General features: G+C 35.7%; 3 protein-coding genes across 6 annotated transcripts; all 3 read left to right on the forward strand.

Moving 5' to 3' along the window:
* The first annotated feature begins 1,005 nt into the window (after nt 1-1,005).
* Nucleotides 1,006-7,854, forward strand: LOC141684715 (uncharacterized). 3 transcript variants are annotated; one of them, XM_074489809.1, is made up of 10 exons: nt 1,006-1,204; nt 1,644-1,754; nt 1,911-2,051; nt 2,187-2,306; nt 2,421-2,543; nt 3,212-3,317; nt 3,393-3,450; nt 3,543-5,173; nt 5,753-5,849; nt 7,767-7,854. In XM_074489809.1, the coding sequence occupies exons 1-8, from the start codon at nt 1,090-1,092 to the stop codon at nt 5,082-5,084; spliced, it is 2,316 nt and encodes a 771-aa protein (XP_074345910.1). In that variant the 5' UTR covers nt 1,006-1,089; the 3' UTR covers nt 5,085-5,173; nt 5,753-5,849; nt 7,767-7,854. The 3 variants fall into 3 exon arrangements, with proteins under 3 accessions (XP_074345910.1, XP_074345909.1, XP_074345911.1); XM_074489808.1 differs by lacking the exon at nt 7,767-7,854 and having other exon boundaries at nt 5,753-6,039; XM_074489810.1 differs by lacking the exon at nt 7,767-7,854 and having other exon boundaries at nt 1,920-2,051; nt 5,753-6,039.
* A 9,312-nt stretch (nt 7,855-17,166) lies between these two features.
* Nucleotides 17,167-22,584, forward strand: LOC141683258 (uncharacterized). Of its 2 annotated transcripts, XM_074487958.1 has the most exons (6): nt 17,167-17,422; nt 18,509-18,655; nt 18,876-18,949; nt 19,242-21,044; nt 21,309-21,459; nt 21,542-22,584. In XM_074487958.1, exons 2-6 carry the CDS (start codon nt 18,517-18,519, stop codon nt 22,234-22,236), a joined length of 2,862 nt encoding a protein of 953 aa, XP_074344059.1. In that variant the 5' UTR covers nt 17,167-17,422; nt 18,509-18,516; the 3' UTR covers nt 22,237-22,584. The 2 variants fall into 2 exon arrangements, with proteins under 2 accessions (XP_074344059.1, XP_074344060.1); XM_074487959.1 differs by lacking the exons at nt 17,167-17,422; nt 18,876-18,949 and having other exon boundaries at nt 18,523-18,655.
* A 3,190-nt stretch (nt 22,585-25,774) lies between these two features.
* LOC141683259 (GDSL esterase/lipase At5g33370-like) lies at nt 25,775-27,787 on the forward strand. The gene is made up of 5 exons (XM_074487960.1): nt 25,775-26,069; nt 26,155-26,282; nt 26,382-26,624; nt 26,711-26,966; nt 27,176-27,787. The coding sequence occupies exons 1-5, from the start codon at nt 25,820-25,822 to the stop codon at nt 27,406-27,408; spliced, it is 1,110 nt and encodes a 369-aa protein (XP_074344061.1). The 5' UTR covers nt 25,775-25,819; the 3' UTR covers nt 27,409-27,787.

Genomic DNA, 27,787 nt, shown 5'->3' on the forward strand with positions numbered 1-27,787 from the left:
TATGTTGGGACCGGAGAAAAATATTATTTTAGCGAGGTTATTACATTATTGATTATTAATTCATCGAGGTTCAGCTGTATGAAGGGCCACCAGAACTATAGAGAAAAACTGGTTGATAACTTGATAAACACAAGTTATCACAAAAGGCATAACCAGAATGATACTTCTAGAGTTCTGGTACATGTTATCCTACTCATTCGACTTCTTGGATCTCATCTGATGCATAATTTTTCATCGATACGTTTGCATAGTTCACATTGTTGAAGCTTAAAACACAGGGTAGGGAGTTTTTGGGTCCTGCAACCAGACACACAAAAATCAGTCCCAGGGGTCTAAATTTGTTGGTTAGAGACATGGTTGAAGGATAACATAGTGGTTTTATTTGTAGTATTAGAATTGACATTAGTAGGTGCAACTACAAATCCACAAGCAGCTGATGCCATGTTGCAACTAGAATTACTGAAGAATCTTGCACAGATAATGTTAGAGAATTTTCTTTTACAAATATGGCTTATAACCTTACAAATGAGTAACTTATCTCAGAAATTTTCGGGTTAAACTAGGATCGAACCGGTTAAATGTTGCCACATAAATGCCATATCTCATGTTTTTTTTACTTCAAATACTCGAATTCCATTATACAGTTAAATTTTTCTGTAATACAACGAGAAAAACCCTGTAATATGATGTTGAGTTTTTTTATTTTTCTGCAAAATATACATTTCAATCTGTAAAGTAAGTTTAAACTTGACTTAACTCGATTCAGACTACAATATAAAAATTAGCATTAAAAATGTCAGAAGTCGGAAATTGAGGATAAAAAAGTTACGAAAAATAGCATATATATATACACCGTGACATCTAATTTGAAACCGTAGACATTTTTTTTTAATTTTATTCAATTTTTAAAATTTTAAATTCTCGCTCCTTTCGAAAATTTATGAAAACGTATATATATTTTAAGGTTATAGCCTGTATTTGTCAATAAGTAAACCAACAATTGGCGCCAATATAAGTTGTATGAAAACATACAGACACACACACAAAATGCATCACAGTGAGTAGGGCTCGAAAACAAATCGAAGAAAAATGAGGCGAAACAACATCATAAAACCTAGAGATAAATCCAATAATCGCCTCAATAATTCATCGATCAGAGCTGCTAAATCTGCCTCTCATCTTCATTTCGCTCCTCATAATCAAGGTTTTATTCCACTAATCTTACCTAATTTTATATAATTGCCCCTGTGTGTGTGTTTGTGTGTGTGTGTTTTTTTGATTACGCACTTTATTAGCTTTTAAATTGAAGGAATCGAATATGTATGTGTTTTTTCTTGTTTAAATTGTATCGTAAATTTCGATTAATTTCGTTAAGTTTAATCTCGTTAATTTCGATTAGAGGAGATGATCGAGGTAATCAGTTGGTGTGTTTTTGTTATTAAGTTAATTCGGTGAAATGTGTAAGTGTGATTGTGTTGTATCGAGTGAAGTACGTGACGTGACGTTTATTTGTTCCTATTTGGAGTATCATCAAGTCGAATTAGAATTTGTCGTTAAGTTCATTTTGTGTCGTGTTGGAGATTTATGTTGCTGGAATTGATTGTGTTTATTTGGTTGCTATCATTTAAATCTATTGCTGGTAGATACGAGGGGGAACAGGAAAAGGAAATTTCCGGACCCTAAAAGTCATCATTTGCAAGATAGGGGGCGAAGTGTGTGTTCTGAAGCACGTGAGCCAGTACAGGAACCGAGAAGTGAGTTTCTGGTTTCTTCCCCATATCGTAATCATGACTACTAGTCTCTTGGTGATTGATGATTTAAGCGGTTTCCTCGGTTTTCCCTTTGTTCTTTATGCATCTTTGTTGGATGCACCTGGACTTTTGCTTGGAATACTTAATTGACCAATGAAGAACGTACAGCTGACGGTGCCAAAACTTCTGAGTTTGCGTATTTCAAGAAACTAAAGAAGGAAGCAGGTCGAAGTGAATTGTATCCTAGGGATGGAGAGAAGAGCCAATTTATGGATGTAGAGACAAACCAGTATGAAAGAGGTAGTATTTAAGTTAGGCATATAAGGTTTATCTTAGCTTACTTTATGTTTAGACATCGGATGATTTCCAAATTAGACTCGGAAAGTGTGTTGCATCTCTTTCTAATAATGCTACTTCAAACTTTATAATATGCAGAGAAAACAATGAAGTTGAAACAGAAATATGATGAACCAAAGTTGTCAGTTCCAATTGGAACTGAAAGATCCATTGATCACTCTTGCTTAACGCCTCCTGTTTGTGCATCAAAGAGCTGTGGTGGGCATACTTGACCTTTTGACAATTATAAATGTTGATACGTTGGAGATTGAAGATTTTTTGTGTTACCTATTTGCTCATCCTCTTATACTAGTCATTTATATCATGCTGCAGAGATGATAAACATGGTAGAAAGTAGCGACAAAGACATGATTTTCCCATTTCTGAATGAAAAGGGTACACCCAGTAACTACAATCATTTGCACTCATTTTCGCAGAGTTACCCTAAAGATACAGGTATAATCTAGGCATTTTCTGTTAAATAAGAAGATTTCCCTTTGATCATTGCATCATACTTCTTGTCACATGATTACAGTTAATTTTTACAAAGAGTGAGCACAATAAACAGGAACATTTACGTTTAATACTACTAGTTTCATTTAATTTGATCTTATTAGCTAAAAAGAAGATTCGTTTTGTTCTGAAGGTTCATCAATATTTGTTGTAAAGTGAACAATCTAAAATTAGTCTCCAGTTTAGATTGTGTCATAACCCATAAGTTTCTGAAAGTGCCCTCAGATTGATAGTTTTCACAATCATAAGGATTTAAGTTCTAGAGGGGGAGACAACGTATATCTGTTAAAGATTTATGTGATGACAGTGATTTTCTAGGTTTCTTTCAAATTAGTTTGCTGCCTAGTGGAGTTAAAGAAAAGGTAAATTGTAGCTTTTCGTAAAATCTCTAGCATCCATATTTCTCCTCTCATCTTTGTGATACTGAAAGAAAACTTTTACAAGTGATTACTATCATTTTACATTCCAATAGTCAATCTTAAACATAGTGAGTGTGAGATGCATACTCTACTGACTAGACTCCAAGTATGTTTACTGTTTCTGGTTATTTTGAACAGAACATTTAATGCAATGTTTTATGTACCAGAACTGAAGTTTTCCTTTACTTGTAGGAGTCGAGCATTGTGACAAAGGAATCTTTGAGTTAAAGAGGCGAAAATTACGTCAGTGGGTTTCTGGTACTTTACATCAGGAAATTGGCGAGCTCTCTTCAGAGGGGTATCCACATTACTATTCAAGAATCTCCTATTTATTTTTTTGTTAATATCTCAGACTCAGTTTTGATAGTCTCAGGTTTAGTTTGGTCGGCATGCTCCTTAATCGCCTGTTTACTGAAGACAATAAAGAAAATGTATGATGTTTCAGCTTTAATGTGAATATGGGACACTTGCTATGCAAAGCCTGGGTCTTGATATTTGTGCTGATGATTATGTCTTCTTGCAGTGTGATTGGGAGCCAAAATATAGTCAAGCAGAAATTAGGGCCCCGGATCGATTATCTTTGTTCCCTGATGACAATACACATTCCAGGGGGCATTATGGGTTGCATAAAAATCACTTAATGGAATTTGATGATGCTGCATGTAAGGATTGTTGTGTTACACAATATTTTCCTGAACATCGCAGAGATGTGGTTCTTCTAGAACTGGAAAATGTGGGTGCAGAATCTCCCTCGACTACTTACCCCATTAAAACTTATACTCCCTGCAGAGATTTTAAACCTTGCCATAAAATAGATTCCTCTATTACTGAGAATTTGTTCCCAGAAAGCAAATGTGCCCGATATGAGTCACCTTCCTTTCCACATGATAATCCACATTCTAGGGGACATTATCGGACACATACATATCACTTGGTGGATTCTGAAAATGCTGGGTACCAGGATTATTGTTACACGCGATATTCATCTGAACGTCACAGTGATGTGATTCCCCCGGAATTGGATTATGCAGATGCAGACTTACCTTCAACTACTTACCCTATCAAAACTTATATTCCCTGCACATATGTAAAGCCTGACTTTAATATAGATGCCTCATTAACTGAGAGCTTGTTCCCAGAAAGAAATTCGTGTTTCCTGTTACAATCAGAAAATTATGGATCAGTTTCCTGGGAGGACCATCTCAAGAATTTTGACAAATGCCATGATCCAAATAGCTCTCTACTTCAGGCAGAACCACACGCTCTTCTCTTAGGTTGGGATTACAGCAAAGACAAAGATGAACAAGGCTTATCAATTTCGTCTTACAATGGAAATATGAATTTATTGACACGTTCTGGAGACAATGATCACTGGCAGAGTCATGATAGGCAAGATGAGAGTGCATTGCCATCATCTTGTTCGGTTTCAAGTTATTTATTTAACTGCAATCTAACGGAACCCAGTTCAGCAAACTTTTGTTCCTCTCGCCATTCTGGGAGATACTTAGAATATGAGAATTATCTCCATGCAAAGCTTGACCATTTTCCAGTACCATTCTCGGGTAATCCAGACTCACTAAAGTGTCTTTATGGTCCGTCAGAGAACTTCTCAACGAACAACCAATTAGGAACCAGAAATGCTGTATTATCTACTCAAGATCGCTTCTGGAATCTCAACAGAGTTATCCATGAGGGTAATTTTAATGATCATGAGTCCCTCTTCTTGTCAACAAACGTAGATGGAGAGTTAGGTGAGAAGCACTTGCAGGTCAGTGATTACTCTACCGATAATCAGTTATCTATGGTCCCTGCGTATCAGAATCTCCAACATGTTGGACCTGCCGCATGCTTTCTTGGTGAAGAGGATGAGGATAGTTTTTTATACAGCCCAAGGTGCACTAGTGATGACTCTGATAGTTTTGACTTCCAAGACTTATCCGCTCTTAATATTCAGAGATCTCGTGACAACAGGGTTTCTATACAGAGGCATAGTAAAAGTTGGGGATTTCCTATGCTTGAAAGATATCCTACAGAAGCTGATGATGACAGTGAATGCGAATTTTAGTAGTACCACTTGTACATGTAAGAGTCTACTGTTCTGATCAAGATGATATGAATCGACAATGATGTCGCCATGGGCTCTATTTGTCAATGGTATGTGATTCTTCTTGAAACAACATTAATTATTAATATAGAAAAAACTTCTGGTGAATTGGTGGGTGATAAAGTTAGTTATCTGCACGAAACTAACATACAACATCCTAACTATCTAGTAGATTTTGTCCCACAAGAGTTGACTGCTACGTGTGTTTCTGCTAAGATTGTAGAACATAGACTCTTGAATTCACTGTATGCCATAAGGATAAGCTTACAAACTGAAGCTTCAATTACGCGACCTGTACCAGTAGCAGAGGATGCAAAATTATGTGATCCTTGGTGAAGCCATCCAGTTATATAAGTTGGCTGTAATGCTTTTATAATCATATTTATCATTTAATTTTCGGGGAATCTTACATTCAACTGAAGCATTATTGTATTACAAGCAAAAATGTAGACATCTGAAATTCTAGGGTGCGCCTGCCTGATCGTGCGAGAATATGCAACTTCTGACTTTTTGAATGATTAGATAATGTTTCTTTGAGCTGAATACAAGCTAATATACTTGTCTCGAATTCATGTTTAACTATCTGTCCCTTATTGAAAATCTGAACAAACAATTCATTTTCTTGCTAGGTACATAAGCTATGAAAGCGTGAGATGCCTGATGCTGCTGGTCAGTCAGAAACCCTCTCTTGCCTGATTCAAGTGCATTGCTTAACAACTCAGAGAGGTATGGAAATCATAGCTGAATTTACAAATGCTATTTACTCATGTCTACCAAATGTATGTCGATATACCATTTATGTTCTGAGTATCATGTATGTTTGTTTTGAATTCGAGCCTATTAGTTGTAAGCACTGTGTAAATCTGTAATAACTAATAACCAACAGTCACTTCATTCACTCAATAGAACGAACAGAGCACAGTTTCTGAATATCTCCGCCATACATCTCGTACGTAAATTAAAAAGAAAAAAAAATAAAGATGATGAATAAAAGGACGAAATCTATGCAAAAAGAAACCCAGAGAATCCCAACCCAGCTCCACCCGTGACCCTAGTTCGATTAGTCAAACTTAACGTAATGCAATGCAAATATAATAAAATTTTGAAAATGACTTATTGTGAATAAATATGGATTCGGTAATTTAACCACGTAAAAGACCTAAATATAATAAAAATATTTGACCAATTTTATAAAATCACAAATAAATTATTTAATTTTTCAAAAATCATTGATAAATCATGAGCTGATTAGTTCTGATATTTGAATCCTAATCATGATCAGCTCAGGTAATATAAAAAGGACGGGGTGTTCAACCAGTTCATTAACCTAATCATTCACATTTCAAAATTACACTCTTGCGTCTTGTCTTGTCTAAAAATTTCAAAATGTGGACATGATTGATGCAAGTAAATATAAAGTGGGTTAAGTAATTAGTAGTTGCAAGAACAAGATAATTGCGTATATTTATATGTATAATAATCATGACGGTGTGTGGGTTCAATTTGTATTAAAAAAACAAAAATTAGATTGCTTGAGCATTTGCGTCAACAATCTCCATCCATAATCCATGCATGTTCTGTGTATGTAATTAAATTAATTAATTATTGTTAAATTCCATTGTCAAGGCCTGTGAAAGATGCATTAGAACCATTGTGAAAATGACCCTTCGTGGATATTCAAGTGAGAAGATTTGGGAACAGGCCCATGAATAAATATCAAACCCCTAACCTCACACTTGTATTGTACTCCCACCCTGAAAACGTTTCCTCTTTGTATTAAACACGTTTGTTAATGTACACTTTTAATTATTAATATCTTTAAATTCGTATTAGTATTAAATATAAAAATTTCACTGTATTAAAGTACTGATAAATACGAATCCAACGAGATCACTCATGGTTATGTTTGATATTATAGATTAGACGTAAATTAGTATTCAATCGCTTACCGTGAACAGTACCCGAAGTCAATATAGGAACATCATTTTGGGAGGGAGTAGTATTTTCTTTATTCAACGCATTAATTCCTCCGTGAACCGACATATTTTTAAGTTTTGACATGATACAAGATAAACGATATCTATATGGTAACATATCGTATTATTATTATAGCTCGTGCATTCATTTCAGAAATTCTATTATACACTTATGGTGAGAAAATGATATGGGAAGTAAAAATGTACATTTGTCATACACCGAACCCCAAAAAATATTACTCCCTCCATCCCATAATATTCTTTCCTTTTTAACTTTTCGTAGTGTTCATGATAAGTGATTGACTACTAATTTACGTATAATTTATAAGATCAAACATAGTCATGAGTGATTTTGTTAGATTCGTATTTATGAATATTTTAATACAATAAAGTTTTTATATTTAATATTAATACGAAATTAAAGATATTAACAATCAAAATTGTGTATTGACAAAATAATACAAATAGAAAATGTTTTTAGGGACGGATGGAGAAAATGGTAGCCGGTAGTTACCAAGTAATATAACATTATTCGTTCTTAATTTATCTTTTTAAAAATGGTCTTTTTGTGTCTCTATAAATACCTTATTCCGTGTTCTAAACATTAAAATTTAGGTACCTTTTATAAGTTGACATGTTTTCATAGGTGGGTATTTTGTGCATGCAGGTGCTATATTGCAGGGGCTACATCAGTATTAATAATGCAAAAATTAATCAGAAAATGTAACATAATACCTTTGTTACGTGCTCATGAACATACACAGTAGAAAATAAACTTAAAATAAACTTAAAACCACATGTGTAATATATGGAGCTTCGAAAATTTATCATGTTATTCAATTTGGAGCAACACAAGAAGTAATTAAAGCATTACGATGAATGTTTAAAAGTTACGAATCAGTAGTGCAATTAGAAACATAGGATACTAGTACCCGGTGACTGATGAGTAGATGATCATCTTTGTTCATTGTTGTATTTGTGGAGAAACGTCCGCGTCAATATAAAAATACATAAAAGGGTAAGTAGGCAAAAATCATTTCTAGACGTTTCTTTGCAATTAGTTTGGCTTTCTAGTTTGAGCTGATAATCCAAATTCGTTTCCCAATTTTCTTATCAAATAACGTTGCATGAATGTGGAGCGTTTCGATTTGGAGCTCATATATGTGCACGCGTGATTCATATCATTTTCAGGAAATTTAGTAATTACATAATTGACACATCAGCATTTGAGCTCTAGCATTTTTCTTCTAGTATTTACATAGTTATAAAAGCGGTTGATTTTAAAAATTATCGATAAACTATTTAAAAACGGATCAATAATATTTGACTATTTTTTTATAAATCATCAATTCATCATTCGATTTTTCAATAAATATCCGATAAATTATAAATCGGCAGGTTAACACGGTCTTAGGAAGCTTAAATTTACCTAAAAAAAGGTGTACTACCAAGTACTCCCTCCGTCCCAAAATAAGTGTCGCTTTTATTTTTGACACGTATTTTGAGGTGTTAAAAAAAGGTATTTGCATACATTTTTTTATAAATTTTTTTTCTAAATAAAAATATAAATGCAAAATTTTAATTCAGAAAAAAAAAATTTGAAAAAAAATATATACAAATATCTTTTTTTAATACCTTAAAAAGCGTGTCAAAAGTCAAAGCGACACTTATTTTGGGACAGAAGGAGCAGAAAAATTATCAACAATGTAGTGGATGGCAGGGCGATTCTCTCAAGAGCTATCTATTTACACAACCTAGCTGCTACTCTCTCTTCTGCCAGTACGTACGTACGTTAAATAAGAAAGCACCATCTAGTCAAACACCCAAAAGTTGCATTTCACACCACAGAACTGCTCTCATCCCTAAAAACGTTTTCTATTTGTGTTGGACACGTTTGTCAATGCACATTTTTGATTGTTAATATCTATAAATTCGTATTAGTATTAAATATAAAAATTTCACTATATTAAAGTACTGATAAATACGAATCCAACGAGATCACTCATGACTATGTTTGATATTATAGATTAGACGTAAATTAGTAGTCAATCGTTTATCGTGAATAGTACCGAAAGTCAAAAGAGCAAACGTATATTGGGACGGAGGGAGTACTAGAAATACACCTGTACAACACTAGAAGTGCTGATAAGCGGATAATTCCGATGCATATATGGATTATATTCGTTTTATTTTAAATATAGATATTATCCGTTTTTCTTCGGATATAAATACGGATATTTATAATGAATATCAATTTTTTTTTAATTTTTTTGGATGGTCCTATCGTATTAACGATAATTTTAAAACTTTGTTTACGATTAAACTCAAATGATAGATTTATATAGGATTTTTCAAGTGTGTATTCATGGACACATGCTAAGAGTTAATATTTGATGAAATGTTCACAAAATATTGATGGAGAGTTGATTAAATAAATTATGTGTACAATCATGTAAAATTTATTTAAATATATTATTTAATGCATATTCACACACTATAAACTAATAGAATAAATTTTAAATTATATATAATTATATATGTATATAATTTAAATATCATATATATATTTTATTTCGGATTCGAATATGCCGGATTCGGGTACAGATAATATTTATTTTATTTCAAATACAGATAATATTCGTTTTTTCTCAGATACGAATACGATTTTTTTAAACAGATATCAGATTTTTTAATTTTTTTAACAGGCTTAGTAGAAAATGATAGAAGCTCTTATATTTCTTTATAAATCTAGCAAGTGAAAACAAATTAGGTTTAGTGAACAAACACGTACGGGGTGAACCATTTTGTTCATTGTTTGGAATCTCAAGCAAAATAAATATAAGGTATATTTATCTTCTTTTTTTTTTTTGAAGAATAATAAAATCTTTATTACTTAAATTGCATCATACACCACAGAATCCAACACATTACGTGGAGGAATCAAAAAACTCACAGAAGAATTTAGCTCACAAGGGATACGAGCCATATTATGGGCTGCCCTATTAGCTAGTCTTCTAACATGCCTAACACCAACATCTTGTCTAGCAACTAAAAATGCCCTGCAAAAATCGATACTATGTCCAACTTCTTGCTGATAGATCTTGCCTCCATTTATCGCTTGGACTGCTAAGAGAGAATCGGATTCCACACAGACATCTTTGAATCCTTTTGCTCATATCCAAACCAAAGCCTCCTCTATGGCCACCGTTTCAGCCTCCAAGACTGATGCTTCTCTGCTAAAATGCATAGTCTTGCCCTCCCTGAATTCCCCTGTGCTGTCTCTGAGAAGCATTCCTACTTTAAAATATGATAATCCTTGAGTAACAGCCGCATCAACATTAACCTTCAGCTTGCCTGCAATTGGCCTAACCCATTTCAGATTTTCTTCACTAGTTCTTATTGCAGTAGTCGTAGGCCTACACTGAACTTGTGAGACTGCAAACTTCCAGTCATGCAACTGCCTCATACCCCAATCAACTGCAAATTGAGATGAAACAGACCTATTCTCCCAGATGCGTTTGTTCCTGAAAAACCATATAGCCCACATAGTCATTGCGATCCTGCTAAGACTATCATAACCCTCCTCCCCAAGCTTATGAAGAAGCCACCCTGAGACATCCTCAGATTCAGCAACACTTACTGTTACGCCCAAAGCCTGCCAACACTGCTTAGCAAACGCACAGTTGAAAAATAGATGGGCTAAATTTTCCTCCCCCGTGTTACACATCGGACATACAACAGGAACTTCAATACGTCTTTTTTGAAGGACTGAACGAACAGGGACATTATTCCTGCAAAACCGCCATAAGAAAAACTTCACTTTCTGAGGAACCAGCAATTTCCATATCTTCTTCCAGCCATTAGAAGAATCGTTGTTTATCTGTTGTCTGTTCCCGTCTTGCCACAACTTATAACCTGTTTTAACAGTATAGTAACCATCCCTACTATGTAACAAAGAAACTCTGTCTGACACCAGTGAACGGGGAATTTTCATATTCAAGATCGCTCGAGCATCAACATCACTAAACATACCAGTCACTTTTTCCACGTCCCACCCACCTGTATCCTGAGAAAACAGTTGAGCCACCTTCATGTCACCTGCAATATCGTAGCCAGAATCAATCATATAATCATTCTTACCGTTAAGCCATGGCTCTGATTTCACACACATACTCTGACCATCCCCAAGCACCCATTTGAATCCACGTTTTAATTCCTCTTTGGCTGCAAAAATCCCAGACCAAATGAAACTAGCCCCTCCACTTCTCTCTGCCTTGAAAACATTTGTCTTAGGAAAGTATTTGGCTTTAAAGACTCGAGCAGCTAGTGAACTAGGATTATGAGCAAAGTTCCATACATGTTTCCCTAGCATGGCCAAATTGTAACCATATAAATTACGGAACCCGAGACCACCTCTGTCCTTTGTGCCACTCATATTATCCCACGACAACCATCGAATTCCTCTGCTATTACTCGAAGATGAACTCCACCAGAAACTGTTTAGCATCCGTTCAATTTCCTAACACAACTTCTTTGGAATTAAAAAACAAGACATACTGTATGATGGAATTGCAGTTGCAACATTCTTTAAAAGAACAGCCTTGCCAGCCTTAGACAACACCTTCACATTCCACCCCTGCAGTCTCTTCCAAATCTTATCCTTCAGAAACTTGAATACACCATTCTTCGACCTGCCTACTAACGAAGGAAGCCCCAGGTAATTTCCTTTAGAGAGATCAGTCGACACTTCAAGAGCATTAGAAATCTCGACCTGTTTATCCCTACGAACATTTGCAGAGAAAAAAATTACTGACTTCTGATAGTTTATAGATTGGCCAGATAAGCTTGCATAGTTATCAAGAATCTCCTTAACTTTCATAACCTCCTCATTATCAGCCCTAAAAAATAAAAAACTGTCGTCCGCAAACAAAAGATGGGTGACAGCTGGAGCAGAACGACTCACTTTACACCCATGAATAAGATTAACTTCCGAAGCTTGAGAGATAGCTCGTGATAGACCTTCCATGCATAATAAAAACAGATATGGCGACAATGGATCGCCTTGGCGCAACCCCCTTCTTGGTTGAATTGGACCCAACTGATCACCATTAAAACAGATCGTATATTTCACTGTCTGCACACACAACATAATCCAATCTACCCATTTATCACAAAACCCCATTTGATGCATCCTTGTACTCAAATAACTCCAATCCACCCTGTCATACGCCTTACTAATATCTAACTTCAATGCCACTTCTCCCACATTTCCAGAATGCTTTCTTTTCATATGATGAATTATTTCAAAAGCTACTAAAACATTATCAGAGATATTTCTCCCTGGAACGAAAGCGGATTGATTTTCAGAAATAATACCAGAAAGAATTACCTTGAGTCTATTAGCCAGCACTTTCGCAAGAATCTTGTACAGTACATTGCAAAGTGCTATGGGACGAAGATCCGTCATACGATCCGCATTCTCCTTCTTTGGTATTAGTACAACATTTGAATCATTCAATTCAGAAGGAAACTTGCACTGCTGAAGCCAATCTTTACAACTCTCAAAAACATCATGACCCAGACTTGGCCAAAATTGCTGAAAAAAAGCGGGATTCAATCCGTCGGGCCCTGAATCTTTATCAGGATGTATTTGTTTGACAGCCTTAATAAACTCATCGAACGATATATCCGCTATTATTGCATTATTTTGCTCGTCTGTGATCACTCTAGAAACCTGCTCCTCCAGAACCATGCTACTTCTCTGCTCCCCAAAGACTCTATGAAAGTACTCCAAAACCACCCTATGCATATCACTTTTGCTTGTCAACATGTCTCCCTCTTCATTACGCAGCTTCGTTACAAAATTAGTTTTCTTCCTGGCAGAAGCATACGCGTGAAAAAACTTCGAATTCGCATCCCCTTCAGCCAACCAAAAGGTTTTTGCTCGCTGTTTCCAGTATGTTTCTTCATGTAACAAGAGCTCATGCATTTTATTCTTTTCCACAAAGTACTGTTTAACACTATCTTCATCTGTTCTACTTGCTAGAGCATTCACGACCTCTTTCTGCTTACACAATTTGTCCCTGAATTTATGAAAAAAATTCCGTCCCCACTTGGCCATATCGGACGAAATAGCAACCAATTTAGGCAAAAGTTGCAACCGAGGAAGCTCATCCCAGTGTTTCTTAACATCACCACGAAAACTTGGCTCTCTGAGCCACGTATTTTCAAATTTGAAACGGAATTGTTTCTTGGTCAGCTTCGTATTACACAAATCTAAATGAATAGGGTCATGATCTGAATACACAACATGACTCACAGATAGATTGCACAATGGAAATAATTGCCACCACTGGTCTGTTGCAAATGCTCGATCCAGTCGCTCTCTGACCCAACTAGATGTTCCTTTGCCCTTCTCCCAGGTAAAACGTCCTCCTTTAAGATCAAGTTCCATTAAGTCACAATCAGAAATGGCCTCATTGAAGCCGTCTAGCAAAAACTGAGGGTGGTCATGCTCTCCCTCCTTATCACTTTGAAAACACATATCGTTAAAGTCACCAACTATGCACCATGGTAACGTTGATGTAGATGAAAGATGTCTAATTAAGTCCCATGAATCACGTCTGCGTTCTCTCTCTGGGTATCCATAAAAACAAGTAAGACGCCATTGTGGAGACGAGCCATGTAAAATCTCCACATCAATATGATTCGTAGAGGAGCTGCTAATAGTACAACTTACAGTACTCCTCCACATAATTGCTAAACCACCTCCCCTCCCTACACGATCAACTGCAAAACTATGCATAAACCCCAGACTTGAGCAGAGTTCATTTATTCTACTACTAAAAGAAAGAGTCTCAGAAAGAAAAAGAAAATCAGGTTTACGGGACTTGACAAGATCCCGCAGCACTCTAACTGCTCGAGGATTCCCCAACCCCCGGCAGTTCCAACTTATGTAATTAATTGCAAATGGCTAGCTTGCTTAGCAAGCTTAGCCAAATCAATTTGAGAAGAAGCAGCACAATCCATTTCAGAAAGAGATGCCTCTGGGTGATATAAAACCAAATTATTCTGAACTTGAACATGTGGGCTGGTGTCATGATAATTCCCATCCTGCATTGGGTTATTTTCTCTACGTCTTTTCTTTTCTAAGATAGCTAGCCCATTTAATTCCTCCGTATCCGGCCCAATACTATATAACTCCACCCCGCTCATTTCCTTAGAATTCGAATTTGAGATTGGAGCCAATACCGTACTCACCTTATCTTTTCCCCTAAAATCTCGCCCTTGATTGATATCCTCCACCCTGACTGTTACAACCACCCCCCCTGATTTCACGTTACTGTTACTCCTTCCAAATTTGAAATCCCAGTCATCGTCTCCATCCTCCCTCAGCCACCTGCTCTTGGTCTGGCTAGCGATCTTCTTCGGAGGAGCACGTAACCAGGCTCCCCATTCCTTTATTATACTTTCGCCTCCATTTTCTAGGAATTTCCGACAAAACCTGTCTGTGTGAGTAACCATACCACAAACAAAACAGAATTCGCCCAGTCGTTCATATTTGCACTGAACAACAAACTCCTTTCCATTCCTGTTTGTTATCTTCTTCTTACGCTTCAACGGCTTACTAACATCCAGCTTTATTTTAAGTCGCATACAATCCCTCCATAAGCTGCTGTCATTTTTCTGATCATATAATAAAAATTCACCAAAGAAATTGCCCAGAAGCTTACCTACTGTTTCAGTCATGAACCCCCAAGGCAGATCATGGATTTGAATCCATATATTAACAGACAAAAGCGGTACATTCAGAGGATTCTCACCAGTAGGTATCGTTGCCAATGCCAACATAATATTGTCGAAAGACCACGGGCCACCATTCATGACCCATTTGAGATCTTCAATATGATAAAATTGAAACAGATATATACCAGGATCAATCTCCTTAATGGTTATCCCCCTCGCAGGTTTCCATATATCTGCTAACTTACTCTTCATGGCTCTGTCATTGATCGTCTTCTCCGACAGAAATCTCCCCACAAGACACAATTCATACTTATTGACTTCCTCCACAATCTCATCAAAAACCAATTCCTCATTCTCTTCATCAACAATATCCAAGCTCGCCATTTGCCTACCAATCTCTTCCGTGTTCGCCATAATACAGAAGAAACTAAATACAAGACACACCTCCCACAATTCTTAAATCTTAAAAAGATTATAAGACGGAGAGAAACTCAAAAACTCTCACAGGATGGAGAGAAACTTTTATTTACCAATTTCTTAAAACAGGTATATTTATTTTAGTGTGTGTCATTGGTCACATGTTATATATTAATCGAAAAAATTTAAAATATTTATAATTTTAAGTTATTTTGATTATCAATTATTTGATCAATTATTTTTTAATAATGATAAACTACTTACATATGTACATAAAAGATGTTAGTGCAAGATTAATTTCCTTTTTTTATTATTATTCTGTTAACTGCAAAGATTGAATCTTTTACTACCCTTTTTCCTTTTTATTATTCCCCTTTTAAATTCTCTTCATTGTTTGAAATTGCCAGCAAAGTAAATATAACCTATTTTTCTGGTGCGTGTGTCAGGGGCTCATGGCCACATGTGATGTGTTAAACATAAAAATTTACTCCCTCCGTCCCGACCAATTGTTTACTGTTGGTTTGGACACAGAGGTTAAAAAATATGTATAAAGGAGTGAAAATGAGAAATAAAAGTGAGTGAAGTGACGAGATCCATTGATTTTTAATGTATAAAAAGGAGATAGTGAAGTAAAAGTACCGTGAAAAAGGAAAAAAAAGTGGGAAAGTGGTGGGACCCATTTACTATTTTTGGTAAATTTTGAAATGTAAAAAATTGGATGGGACATCTCAAAAAGGAAAATGTAAAAAAATGGTTGGGACGGAGGGAGTATTATTCTAAATTATTTTGATTATCAATTATTTTTTTAATAAGAATGAACTCCTTACATATGCACATAAAAAATAAATTAAAGTTTTAAATGTTCACGTTTAACATGTATGCACAAGACAAATCAAAATATAAATGCGATAGTATATAATTTAGCAATAACAAAAAAACAGCATGAAATTGGTATAGTAATACAGATTCTAGAGCCAATATCTTATAAGGTATAACTAATTGTAAAATATGTAATGATATTTTTCTTACTCCTTTACTAAATATCGGAGGTCAAAGCGCTTGGATTAGTGCAAAATCGGATATTTAAGCGTTTAATAAAATTTAAGCGGGTTTAAGCGGCTCTAAGCGGAATTAAGCGGATTTTGACCAATTAAGCGATTTTTAACCAATTAAAAGGGGAATTAAAAATAATTAGAAAAAAATAAATCTTATTTTTAAAAAAGGTATAATTTGATATTTTTAAATGTTACTTGTATTTTTTAAGTTTATTATGATTTTGTGAATGATTATTTTATTGATTTATTATAATACGTGAATGTTATCTCTTTATTCAAAAAAATATTGATTACTTTTAATATATATATATTTATTTATTTATTTATTTATAATCCGATTAAGCATCCGCTTTTAAAACCGCTTAAGCGCCCGCTTTAGCGCTTAAGCGCTAGAAGGTCACCTCACCGCTAGGTCCGATTTGTGCTTTTTACAACATTGCTAAATATCAATGATTCAAATTGTGTCGTAAGGTGCATGTATTAGTGTGTTTAAATAAGAAAAAAAATCGTGTAACTAATTGAATATTACCTCCGTTCCGTTTATTTCCCTACATTTATTTTTTACACGTATTTCAATGTTTAAATATCATATAGTTGTATAATATTTTTTTGAATTTTTTTCTGAATAAAAATTTCAAAAAAATATTATATAACTATATAATATTTAAACATTGAAATGCGTACAAAAAATAGACATAGAAAAATGAATTACCACACAATATAAATAAATTACCATATAGCTGTCCTACATTTCTTTAAGTAGAATTTCTTCTTTTTCTAGTGCAAGTCCATTCATTCCTATTATATCATACATACATACATCATAAGAAACAACGCAAATATTATCATTCAATTATTAAATAATTATAATGTAATAATAAATTGAATTTATTGACTTTCATTTCTACTCAGATTGTTGTTGTATATAGACGTTGATCAAAGTCATACCAGAATCACACAACACTAAACAACACCCAAATCAAAGTCCGTCAAAGTCGGTGCTCAAACCAAGATTAACTACCACTTACTAGCCGTTTTATTCCGACTAATCTCCGGCATCTTGCTTACCGGAATGTCAGTTTCCGGCCAACCCACTCATCACAAGGTCCCTCTCTATTCTCTCTCTCTCTCTCTCTCTCTCCCTACCTCTCTGTTCTCTCTCTCTCTCTCTCTCTCTCTCTTTGTTTTGGATCTCTATTCTCTTGAGATATTGGAATGTGACTCTCTCTTCTTACTTTCTCTCTCTAAAGATTCACTTTTTATGCTTCTAAATATAAAATTTGCAGCTTTTTCAACTCTTTTTTTAATTTGGATTCTTGGGTTTTGTCTTAACCTACACTTTTTAACCAAGATTTACTTTCTTTTTTATTATTCTTCTGTTACTTAACTGCAAAGTGCAAAGATTGAATCTTTTGCTACCCTTTTTCTTTTTTATTATACCCCTTTTTAAATTCTCTTCAAAGATTGAATTTTGTAGCATTTCTCTTTAAATTTGAGTGAAAAACTGAAACTTTAGTTATTTTAGAGGTGATTCAATAGATGCCCTTGGTGTACTCAGTGAATTTACATGTAAAAATTTGATCTTTCCTTGGTGATAAAATGTCGAAATCTTTCCTTTTAGTGATCCTCAAGGTGATTTAATAGAAGCATTTGGTGTGCACAGTGAAGTTACATGTAAAAATTTTGATCTTTTCCGTAGTGATAAAATGTTGAAATCTTTGCTTTTGGTGATTCAATAGAAGCATTTGGTGTACACAGTGAAGTTAAATTTGATCTTTCATTAATGATTAAATGTCGAAATCATTGCTGTATCTTACAATGATCTATGTTATTTTCCGTTATGTGCAAGTGTTCTTAACAAAATTTGCGTGATCCACTATGAGTGTTGTATTCTAGTGCATACCGTCTTGTCTGGATAATGAGGTGTTCGAGCATGTGTATGGTTTATCAAGCTCCCCTTAGATATATCATTTGTTAGTGTAGTTAATTGATATGAATATTATGGACTAAAAATTTGATTCTCTTACACTCATAGAGATAGATTAAAAATATTTACCGAGGAAGCATCATATCTTGCGTATCTTTCTGTACCAGGTTATTGGCATGTTAATATTTACTTCTTTTACTCCAAAAGAAATAGTTTGTGGATGTATCTCTATCGGGATTAATGTTCCGTTATACTTATTCTCAGATGTTGAAATGAATGGGATTCACAATCGCAAAGCTGGGAATTTAGAGAGACCTTATCCAGGATGTTTGGGACGTGTGGTCAGCCTTTTTGACCTGAGTGCTGGCATGCCAGGAAATAAGCTGCTAATGGATAAACCTCATCGTGATGGTAAATTCCTTATTATGTTTCGGAATGCTTCACTTTTCAGCTATTATTTTGTAAATGATAATAAAGATCATGAATGGACGACGAATTCCCAAACATGTGATATCACTTGCAATCCTTTCATACAGTTATGGGATGTTTCATTATATTGTCTCTGATTGTTTTATCCTTAATACCCAAATACACTGGAGAACTTGTTTACCATGTAGTATCATATGAACAGTTTCCCCGTTGACGCGGAGTCGTTCAGACGTGTCAGGAATGAGTCTCGTTGAGGATCAGATAGAAGATAAAATAGTAAGTTTTTAACTATTGTTTAAGCGTATATCCATCTGTTGATGAAAAAAGAAATTAGCTACGAAAATGAAGCTTTTTAATGAAAAAGTACATTTCTAATATTGAAAGTTTGTTTGAGAATCTAATTGTAATTGGTAGATTTAGAAATATGATGGTTTAAATTTTTAAATGGACTACTAAACTATGAAGAAACTAAATGTTTTGAAATTATGTTATGGAATATAGTAGTTGAAGTGTTTTATTCGTGGTACATTGACACTTATGAGTTGTGAATTTGTTCTGGCACTTGCAGACCATCTCTGAGTTGCAAAGTAGCTCACCGAATAGGAACTCACATGGAACGCCTATAAAATTGCTAATTGCTCGGGAAATGTCAAAAGAATTGGATTCTAAGCAAAAGCCACCTGGTGTGGTTGCAAGGCTGATGGGGCTTGACACCCTCCCACTTCAGCAGTCGTATTCAGCTTCACAAAGAAATCATTCGAGAGGTTCTTCACGTAGCCAATCTTGTGTATCTTTTAGTTCTTGGCAGGAGCAGGAAATTCATCAGTATCAAGAGCAAAATGATGGATACAGAGATGTTTATGAAATACGACAGCCACACACTAAATATGTTAAAGATGAATTGCCTCAGAAAGAAAGATTTGATGAGCGTTCATTTGAGAAAAAAATGGCTCTTGTTCGTAAGAATTTTATTGAACTAAAGCGTCTTTCTACAGATGAAAAACTTCGTCACTCCAAGCAGTTCCAGGATGCATTAGAGGTTTTAAGTTCGAACAAAGATTCATTCCTCAAATTTCTCCAAGAACCAAACTCAATGTTCTCGCAGCAACTGTCTGATTTACAGTCTGATCCTCTGCCTTCTGAGAAGACAAAGCGCATTACCATTCTGAAACCTGTTAAGATGGTGGAGAGTAATAAAGTAACTGGACTGGGGAAGAAGGATGAAGAACAGATCAATGAAATATCCCAGCATGGTAGGGTCAACAGGCTAGACAAAAGAAGTCCCGGATTTTCTCCTCCAATAGCTTGTAAATTTGAGGATACTCAGGTGCAAGCAACTCGTATAGTTGTACTAAAACCTAGCCCTGGAAAGTCCCAAGACATTAATGCTGCTATATCACCTCTTTTTCCGTCACCAAAGGCATTACATGTTGAAGATTCGTGTGCACGGTTCGAAGATGATGATGCAAAAGAATCAAGAGAAATGGCAAAGGAGATTACTAGGCAAATGTGTGAAAATCTGTGTGAGCAAAGAAGAGATGAAACCCTGATCTCTTCTGTGTTTTCCAATGGTTATACAGGTGAAGGAAGTTCATTCGATAAATCAGAAATTGAATATGCAGCGGAAAATCTTAGTGATTCAGAGGCTATGTCTCCAACTTCCAGGCATTCTTGGGATTACATTAATAGGCTCAGTAGCCCTTGTTCATTTTCCACCTTCAGTCGTGCATCTTATTCTCCTGAGTCGTCAGTTAGTCGAGAAGCAAAGAAGCGACTCTCTGAAAGATGGGCCATGATGGCATCTAATGGAAGCCAAGAGCAAAAACACATAAAAAGAAGCTCTAGTACTTTAGGGGAGATGCTTGCTCTTTCTGATATGAAAAAACCTGTAATACCCGAGGAAGATTATATTAGGAGTAAACTAGAATTCAGAGGATCCACATCACGCTTCACAGCTGATTTGACCGATGAGGATAAATGTGATACTCCTACCAGAAATATTTTGAGGTCAAAATCTGTCCCCGCATCTTCTACGGATTATGGTAACGGTCTTGATTCAGAAGTTTCAGATCCTAAGATGGAGAAAACAGAGATTGTTAAGGAGCTGACAAAAACAAGAAGCGTGAAATCATTGTTAAAGGGGAGAGTTTCAAGTTTGTTTTTCTCGAGGACTAATAACTCTAGCAAACAGAAATCAAGTAATCCTGATGAGAAGATCGGATCCGCTGAATTGCCAAGACATCCTTTTGGAATTAATGTTGATATAGATTTTAAAGAAGGAGAATTGCCTGATTTACTTGGATCGTCAAACAGAGCATCTGCTTCACATTCGTTCAGTGTGGAAACTAAGGGCGGGCTCGTTCATACCAAGGTACTTAAAACACGCATGTCTTTGCTCTTAACGGCTGTCAACTCTATGAATTTTTTTTTTTTGCATTTGAGATAACACATTCCAAAGATGTATATGAACTTTTCCAAAGATTCTTTGACAACAAAGTAAGATATCTAATGGTCACAACTGACACCGAGTTAGCAGGGAAAGATGTTAGTATAATACAGATAATGTTCTTATTACCCTGTGACATCAGCACGAGTTCCGATCGGCAATCATTTAACAGGAAATTTATATTTGCAGGCTGAATCCTCTGCCACAAAGCCTTGTCCATCTAGAAATCCTATTGAGAACCAGGAGCAACTAAGTTCATTCTCAGTTTTGGAAACTCCAATCCTAGAGGATGATCATATGGAACCGGATTTTTCTGACAACTTCAGTGTACTTCAAAATGGTATTATTTCAATACTCCAACCAAAGCACCTCTAATTTCCCGATGCAGTTCTTGTTTGTTAATAGTTTCTTCTATCAAACAGGGTTCGATCTACCTGCATATTCTGGTAAATCCAATCTGATTGACAAATCTCCGCCAGTAAGATCCATTGCCCGGACTCTTTCGCAAAATGATTCTTGTACAGAAACAGTAAATCTATATCCTTTACAAACATCTGTGGTAATGAGAGACGCTGAGGAGAAAAGGCAAGAATTGTTTTTTCTTGTTCAGACACTATTATCGACAGCGGAACTTGGCAATGATTTGCAATCTGATACATTTTTGGCTTGGTGTCATTCCCTAGAAAGCCCATTGGACCCATCATTGAGAGATAATTACTTAGGCCTAAAAGACAAGGAGACATTGCACGAGGCCAAGCGAATGCAAAACCTTGTGTTTGATTGTGTCAATGCAGCACTGGGGGAATTAGCTGTGTATGAGTCGGACACATGGAAAAGCAGGTCCTGTGATAGGGTTGATGATCAGAGGTCGATATTTGACCGTGTGTGCACCCAGATGGAGTGGTTTTCTGGTGAGGTGAGTGGTGTTTCGGGTGAAAGTTGGGAAAGCAATAGCCTAGTTGTGGAGAGATTGGTAAGGAGGGATGTCATAGGAAAAGGTTGGGTTGACCAGTCGAGGATGGAAATAGACAATTTTCGCAAGGAAATTGAAGTAAAGTTGTTGGAAGAGATTGTGCAAGAGGCTGTCGAAGAATTTAATGATAGTTTGAGTCTTTGAGATGAGACCTTTTCTTTTGACAAAAGTTTTTTGGTGCTCTTTTTCGTTTAAAATTATTACTTGCAACTCTTCTATTCGTGTTATCGTGTTCTCCCACGATGATAATTCCCGCCAACCAGTGCCATTTGTTTTGTAATGCAAATGTGTCAACATGTATTTCTTTAGAAATGGGCTGTTTTGCTATACAGTATGCTGAATCTTTGATCCTGAGCTGGACATATAGTCTATAATTGTATATTTTAACTCTGTCTCGTCTCTCTTTGTATAGAAATGTTAATTACTACATTGCTCTGTATCCTAATATATGTCATTATTATAAAATGGTCATGCCATTATTGCTCTTTAAAACAGTGGTCATCCCAAAGCTCAAGGTGTTAGTCATGCCGACTCGAGTCCATCTGATTCCTGCAGCAACTGTCTTGGAACTGAAATGCAGAATCCTGGATGAATTTGGGAATGACGCTCCAAAATGAGGTGCTAGCTTATTCTTATCTTTAGGCGTTTCAAGTTTTAAACAGCTATTTAAGATTATTGGATTTGTATTGCATATCATTCGAATCATCTTGCTTTAATGACAAAATTAGCAACACAGAAAATTTCACCTCATTGGTTAATATGAATTAGTCGAAGGAAGAGGCTGGTCTGTTTGAGATTCTAGTATCATAATCTTACTGACTGTCACATCACATTACAGTTTGGTGTCCTCATTTAGTCCATCTCTCGTTATTAGTCCTACCCTCGTCTTCATTTGTAATTCTGTTCGTTCAGGATGGCTCCTTCTGCAACTTCTTGAACAAGTAAGAGAAGCGGATGCATGTCATGCAGCAATGGCTTCTCATCGCTTCCGAATCACACAGGTGAAACTGATGGATACCAACTGATTAATGCTAGATAATGTTTCTCTGTTTCATACATTGATTGCATGCTACCAGTTTCTTGCATATACAGCAATTGCTAAACGTTATCCCCAGAATCATGCGAACATGAAGCACACATAAGTATCACGTAGTATACGAAAGAAATGGAAGTACTGTGCTCAGGGTGCATCAGGCCATGATTACAAACAAAGGTACAGGTGTGGAAAAAGATCTGGCTATTAAATTAGCAGAGGCCTCTTTCTAAGCAAAATGATTGCAGATGAACATGATGAATCCAAAAGAACAAGGACATGTATACTTGTGTGTGTGCTCGCGCGTTCCTAGCAGATGTTGCATGATCAGATTTAAAGCCATTGAATTGAATATACATTGTACTTCCACAATCCACACTACGTACCAGATACAAAGTACGATCAGATTATGTATCAATGTTTGGGTATGGAAGTATGACCTGCCCAGGTTGTAAAAAGGACGCGGACCACTTATCAAACGTAATCGTAAATCGTTAATTTCTTTTTTATCGATCTAAGCTGAAATCTTGTAATCCAAACCAAGTCGCGATTCGGACCATAAAACTCTCAAAAAAACTCTGATGCGTGCTATCATTCTCATTTTTACCAATTTAAGTTGAAATCTTGTAATCCAAATCAAGTTGAAGTTCGGGCCAAAACTCTCAAAAAACAGTGGTACCTGTTATCATTTCATTTTTATCAATCTAAGTTGAAATCTTGTTATCTAAACCGAGTCGGAGTTCGAACCAAAACTCTCAAAAAAAACATAACGATAAAAATATGAGTAGGGCTAGGTGTACATAACGATAAAAATATGAGTAGGGTTAGGTGTACAATTTTTTTTTAATTGGGGTTGTTAAGTAACCGGCTCATCTAAAATCTTAAGGTATTAGAGGAAGGTCCCAATACGATCATATATTTAACACTCCCCTCACTCGAAAGCCCATTATAGGTTGAAGAGTGGAACACCGGCGCCCATCTTTGGGGCATTAACATTAGTTCTCCCGTCAGCCTAATCTCTGATACTACGGTGAGTAATCAGATTTTAGATGAGAGTTAATATGAATGCAGGACCCATTCCAATTAAAACTCAAGAGATCACATTTTGTACACAAATTTGTATAATTGTATCAAATTCTGTACACCAAGTATATTTCCTAAAAATATTATTATTATTGAAATGGTGATGTTTTTCATTAAATATTACATATTTAATGAATGTAGGTAGATGAACAGCTAATTTGTGAGGCCTCAAGAAATTCAACAGAAACACAGAAGCCTTATAAATATGGCATCTTTAATTGTATACTCAAAACGATCGATCACAGGTTTTCAGATACGCATTCCACTTGTAGATCATCTTCATTGTTATGATTTGGAGAAGACAGTTGCATCTAGCTATTTATGTCAATGGCATATTCTTATTATTACTGTATGAAATGATTTTTTTTGGCTAAATTTTGCTTTTACTATTTCTCGAATCAGTCGGGTTCTTCTAAAATTCCTTTATTGTCCAGTTGTTACCTTCGCTGAAAATTCTTAATTGAGTGAGAATGTCAACTAGAAATTTATATTTACAAAGCTACAGTTTCTAATTTGTTATTAATAAATCATTTATAATTTTCAGCTACCTGGTCAATTGAGTAAAAGGTTGTGAACTTAACTTTTTACAGCCTGTTTGAGATTACTCTTAAAAATTGTTTTGCCGTTAGAAAAAGTATTGTTTTAAAATCAGATGACTGTTTGGTAATTTTTTTGATATGTTTATATTTTGATGTAAAAATTTAAAAATTATAATACTTTTGGTAAGGTTTGATAGTAAAATCAACATCTGCTTCCCACAAAAGCTGAAAAACAGTTTTTTCTAAAAGCATAGCAGCTTTTAGGTCAAAAACACTTTTTCGAAAAATAACTTTTGAAATTTTACAAAAAAGTTTTTAACTGCTTTTCAGCGAAAAACTATTATTGCTGACCTCAACAGAAATACCAAAAACACCCCCTAATTTATAATATGATGACCCAATATTCTTTTTATATAAAAAACTCGACATCAGGTTTTCCTCACAATCCAGCCTTAACTTATAATAATTTTAAGTATAATTTTAAATGGATAATTTTATAATTTTAAGTTAACCCCTGTATTTATAGAAACCCTATATTATTATTATACGAGAAAATCTTATAATATCAGACACAAATCCCGAAAATAATCTCTTATATCAGTCCCTTCTTTTATTCTTCAAAGAAGGTGTTCAAACCGGTGACTAAATCACTAGTTTTTTTTTAAAAAAAGTTAGTCCTGAGTCATCGTTTCGGAGAATTAAAACAATGTCTGACAACTATAATATTAATTCGAGACTTCGATCACTAAAATGATAAAACGGTTAAAGTTCAGACACAGCTTCTCAGGTCCCTAGTTTAACTAACTAATTTACCTATTGATTTTTTTACATAGTACACAATTTTGCGTAAGTTTGTCTTAATAAATTTGCGTAGGATGTGTATTTTCCTTTCGTTGAGTAAACAAGAACATAAATATTTAATTTATTCGTTCTTGCTTTCGCTTCCTTGGCTAGCAATGCAACACATTAAATATGATCTCGATTCTCAACCAACTAATAAAACACATCCTTCGTCTATAAAACCATCTGCAGCCACTTTTAACAGAACACAATATATTTAGTACTCTTCAAGATGTTTGGTGTAACAAATTTCCTTGCCATCTTTGTTGTGACACTAGTCATGTTCACAGCAACCGCACAAGAATCACTACCCCAGAGGCCTCGTGCCTTTTTCGTGTTCGGCGATTCTCTCGTCGACAATGGCAATAACAACTTCTTGGTCACCCCCGCCCGAGCTGATTATCCTCCCTATGGCATTGATTCTCCTACTCACACTGCCTCCGGTCGCTTCTCAAATGGCCTTAACGTCCCTGATCTTATCAGTACGTTCATTTTAATTATAACTATGATTTTACGCGATGTTTTAACAATTTGTTTTGATAATTTGTTCGAATTTTTGTTTACCAGGTGAAAAGCTAGGATCAGTAACAACACTGCCATACCTGAGCCCGGCCTTTGCCGGAAACAGTCTACTGGTTGGTGCAAACTTCGCTTCTGCAGGCGTCGGAATCCTCAACGACACCGGATTTCAGTTTGTAAGCAACTGATGTTTGCATGCAAAATATTAGTACAATCGAAAATATTTGACATCCTTTTGTGACACATTGTAACGGTTTGTGCATTGGTTTGGATAGTTGAACATTATAAGGATTGGACAACAAATGGATTATTTTGAAGAATACCAGCGGAGACTGATTGATTTGATCGGAATAGACGAGGCGAGAAAGCTCGTAAACAATGGCCTCGTCTTGATCACTCTCGGTGGCAATGATTTCGTCAACAACTATTTCTTGCTTCCTTTAACTGCCAGAAGGCTTCAATTCAATCTTCAAGATTACACCTCCTTTCTCATTGGGGAATACAAGAAGATACTTCAAGTAAAAAAAATAAAATAAAATATTTAACTGCCGTAGATCATTTGAACTATTAGACTAAAATTTGCGATACAATTTATTTATTGCAGAGACTGTATGGATTGGGAGCTAGGAGGGTACTTGTGACTGGAACTGGACCACTAGGATGCGTTCCGGGGCAGTTAGCCAGGTTTGTGAAACTAGATGGGAGCTGCGCTGGTGACCCGCAGCTAGCTGCATCATTGTATAATCCAAAGCTTGTTGAGATGATTAAAGAACTCAATTCGGAGTTGAATACGGATTGCTTTGTTGCTGTTAATGCCATGGAAATGCATAATGACTTGATCAACAATCCCACTGCCTATGGTTCTTTCATTTAATCCCTTCTTAACTCTCTCTCTCTCTCTCTCTCTCTCGCCCCCTCCCTCGCTCTCTCTCTCTCTCTCGCTCCCTCCCTCCCTCTCTCTCCCGTCTCCCTCCCTCTCTCGCTCCGTCCCTCCCTCCCTCCCTCTCTCCCTGTCTCTCTCCCCCCTCTCTTACTTTTTGGTTAATGATTTGTTACGCATGCATGACAGGTTTCAAGTACTCAAGAGTGGCGTGTTGTGGACAAGGGCTGTATAACGGGGTTGGGCTTTGCACTAGATTTTCATTTCTGTGTCCAGACAGACAAGACTATGTGTTTTGGGATGCATATCATCCAACAGAGAAAGCAAACAGAATAATTGTCCAAACCATTTACAATGGATCAGACCAGTACATGCACCCAATGAACCTCCAGTCCATCATGAATATGGGCCTCTTATATTGAACTCTATTCATATTTGCATATAATGCATAAATGCATGCATAAATGCAATGCAGCTTCATTTTTAATATATCTCTGTTAATTTATTATGTACACTCTATTCAATATGTTCTTGATAAGCTAGCTTGCAACCGGCTACCTTGATATTTCGGATCCTTTTTCATCATCACATTGCAATGTTTGTTCTCTCGTTTACTCGTGAGTCGTGCATCCAATATTTGTCATTTTATTAATGTAAGTGAGAAATTAATGGAGTATTAGTTTCTTATATGTACAAATAATTAGCAAAAGTTATATTTTTACATTTACAATGGAGTCCCCCAAAGCAGCTCACGAGGGACTGTATGGGTGACCCTTTGTCCTGTATGCCCCTGCCACAATT

This window comes from Apium graveolens, chromosome 9 (assembly GCF_009905375.1).
Source record: "Apium graveolens cultivar Ventura chromosome 9, ASM990537v1, whole genome shotgun sequence".
Lineage (NCBI taxonomy): Eukaryota > Viridiplantae > Streptophyta > Magnoliopsida > Apiales > Apiaceae > Apium > Apium graveolens.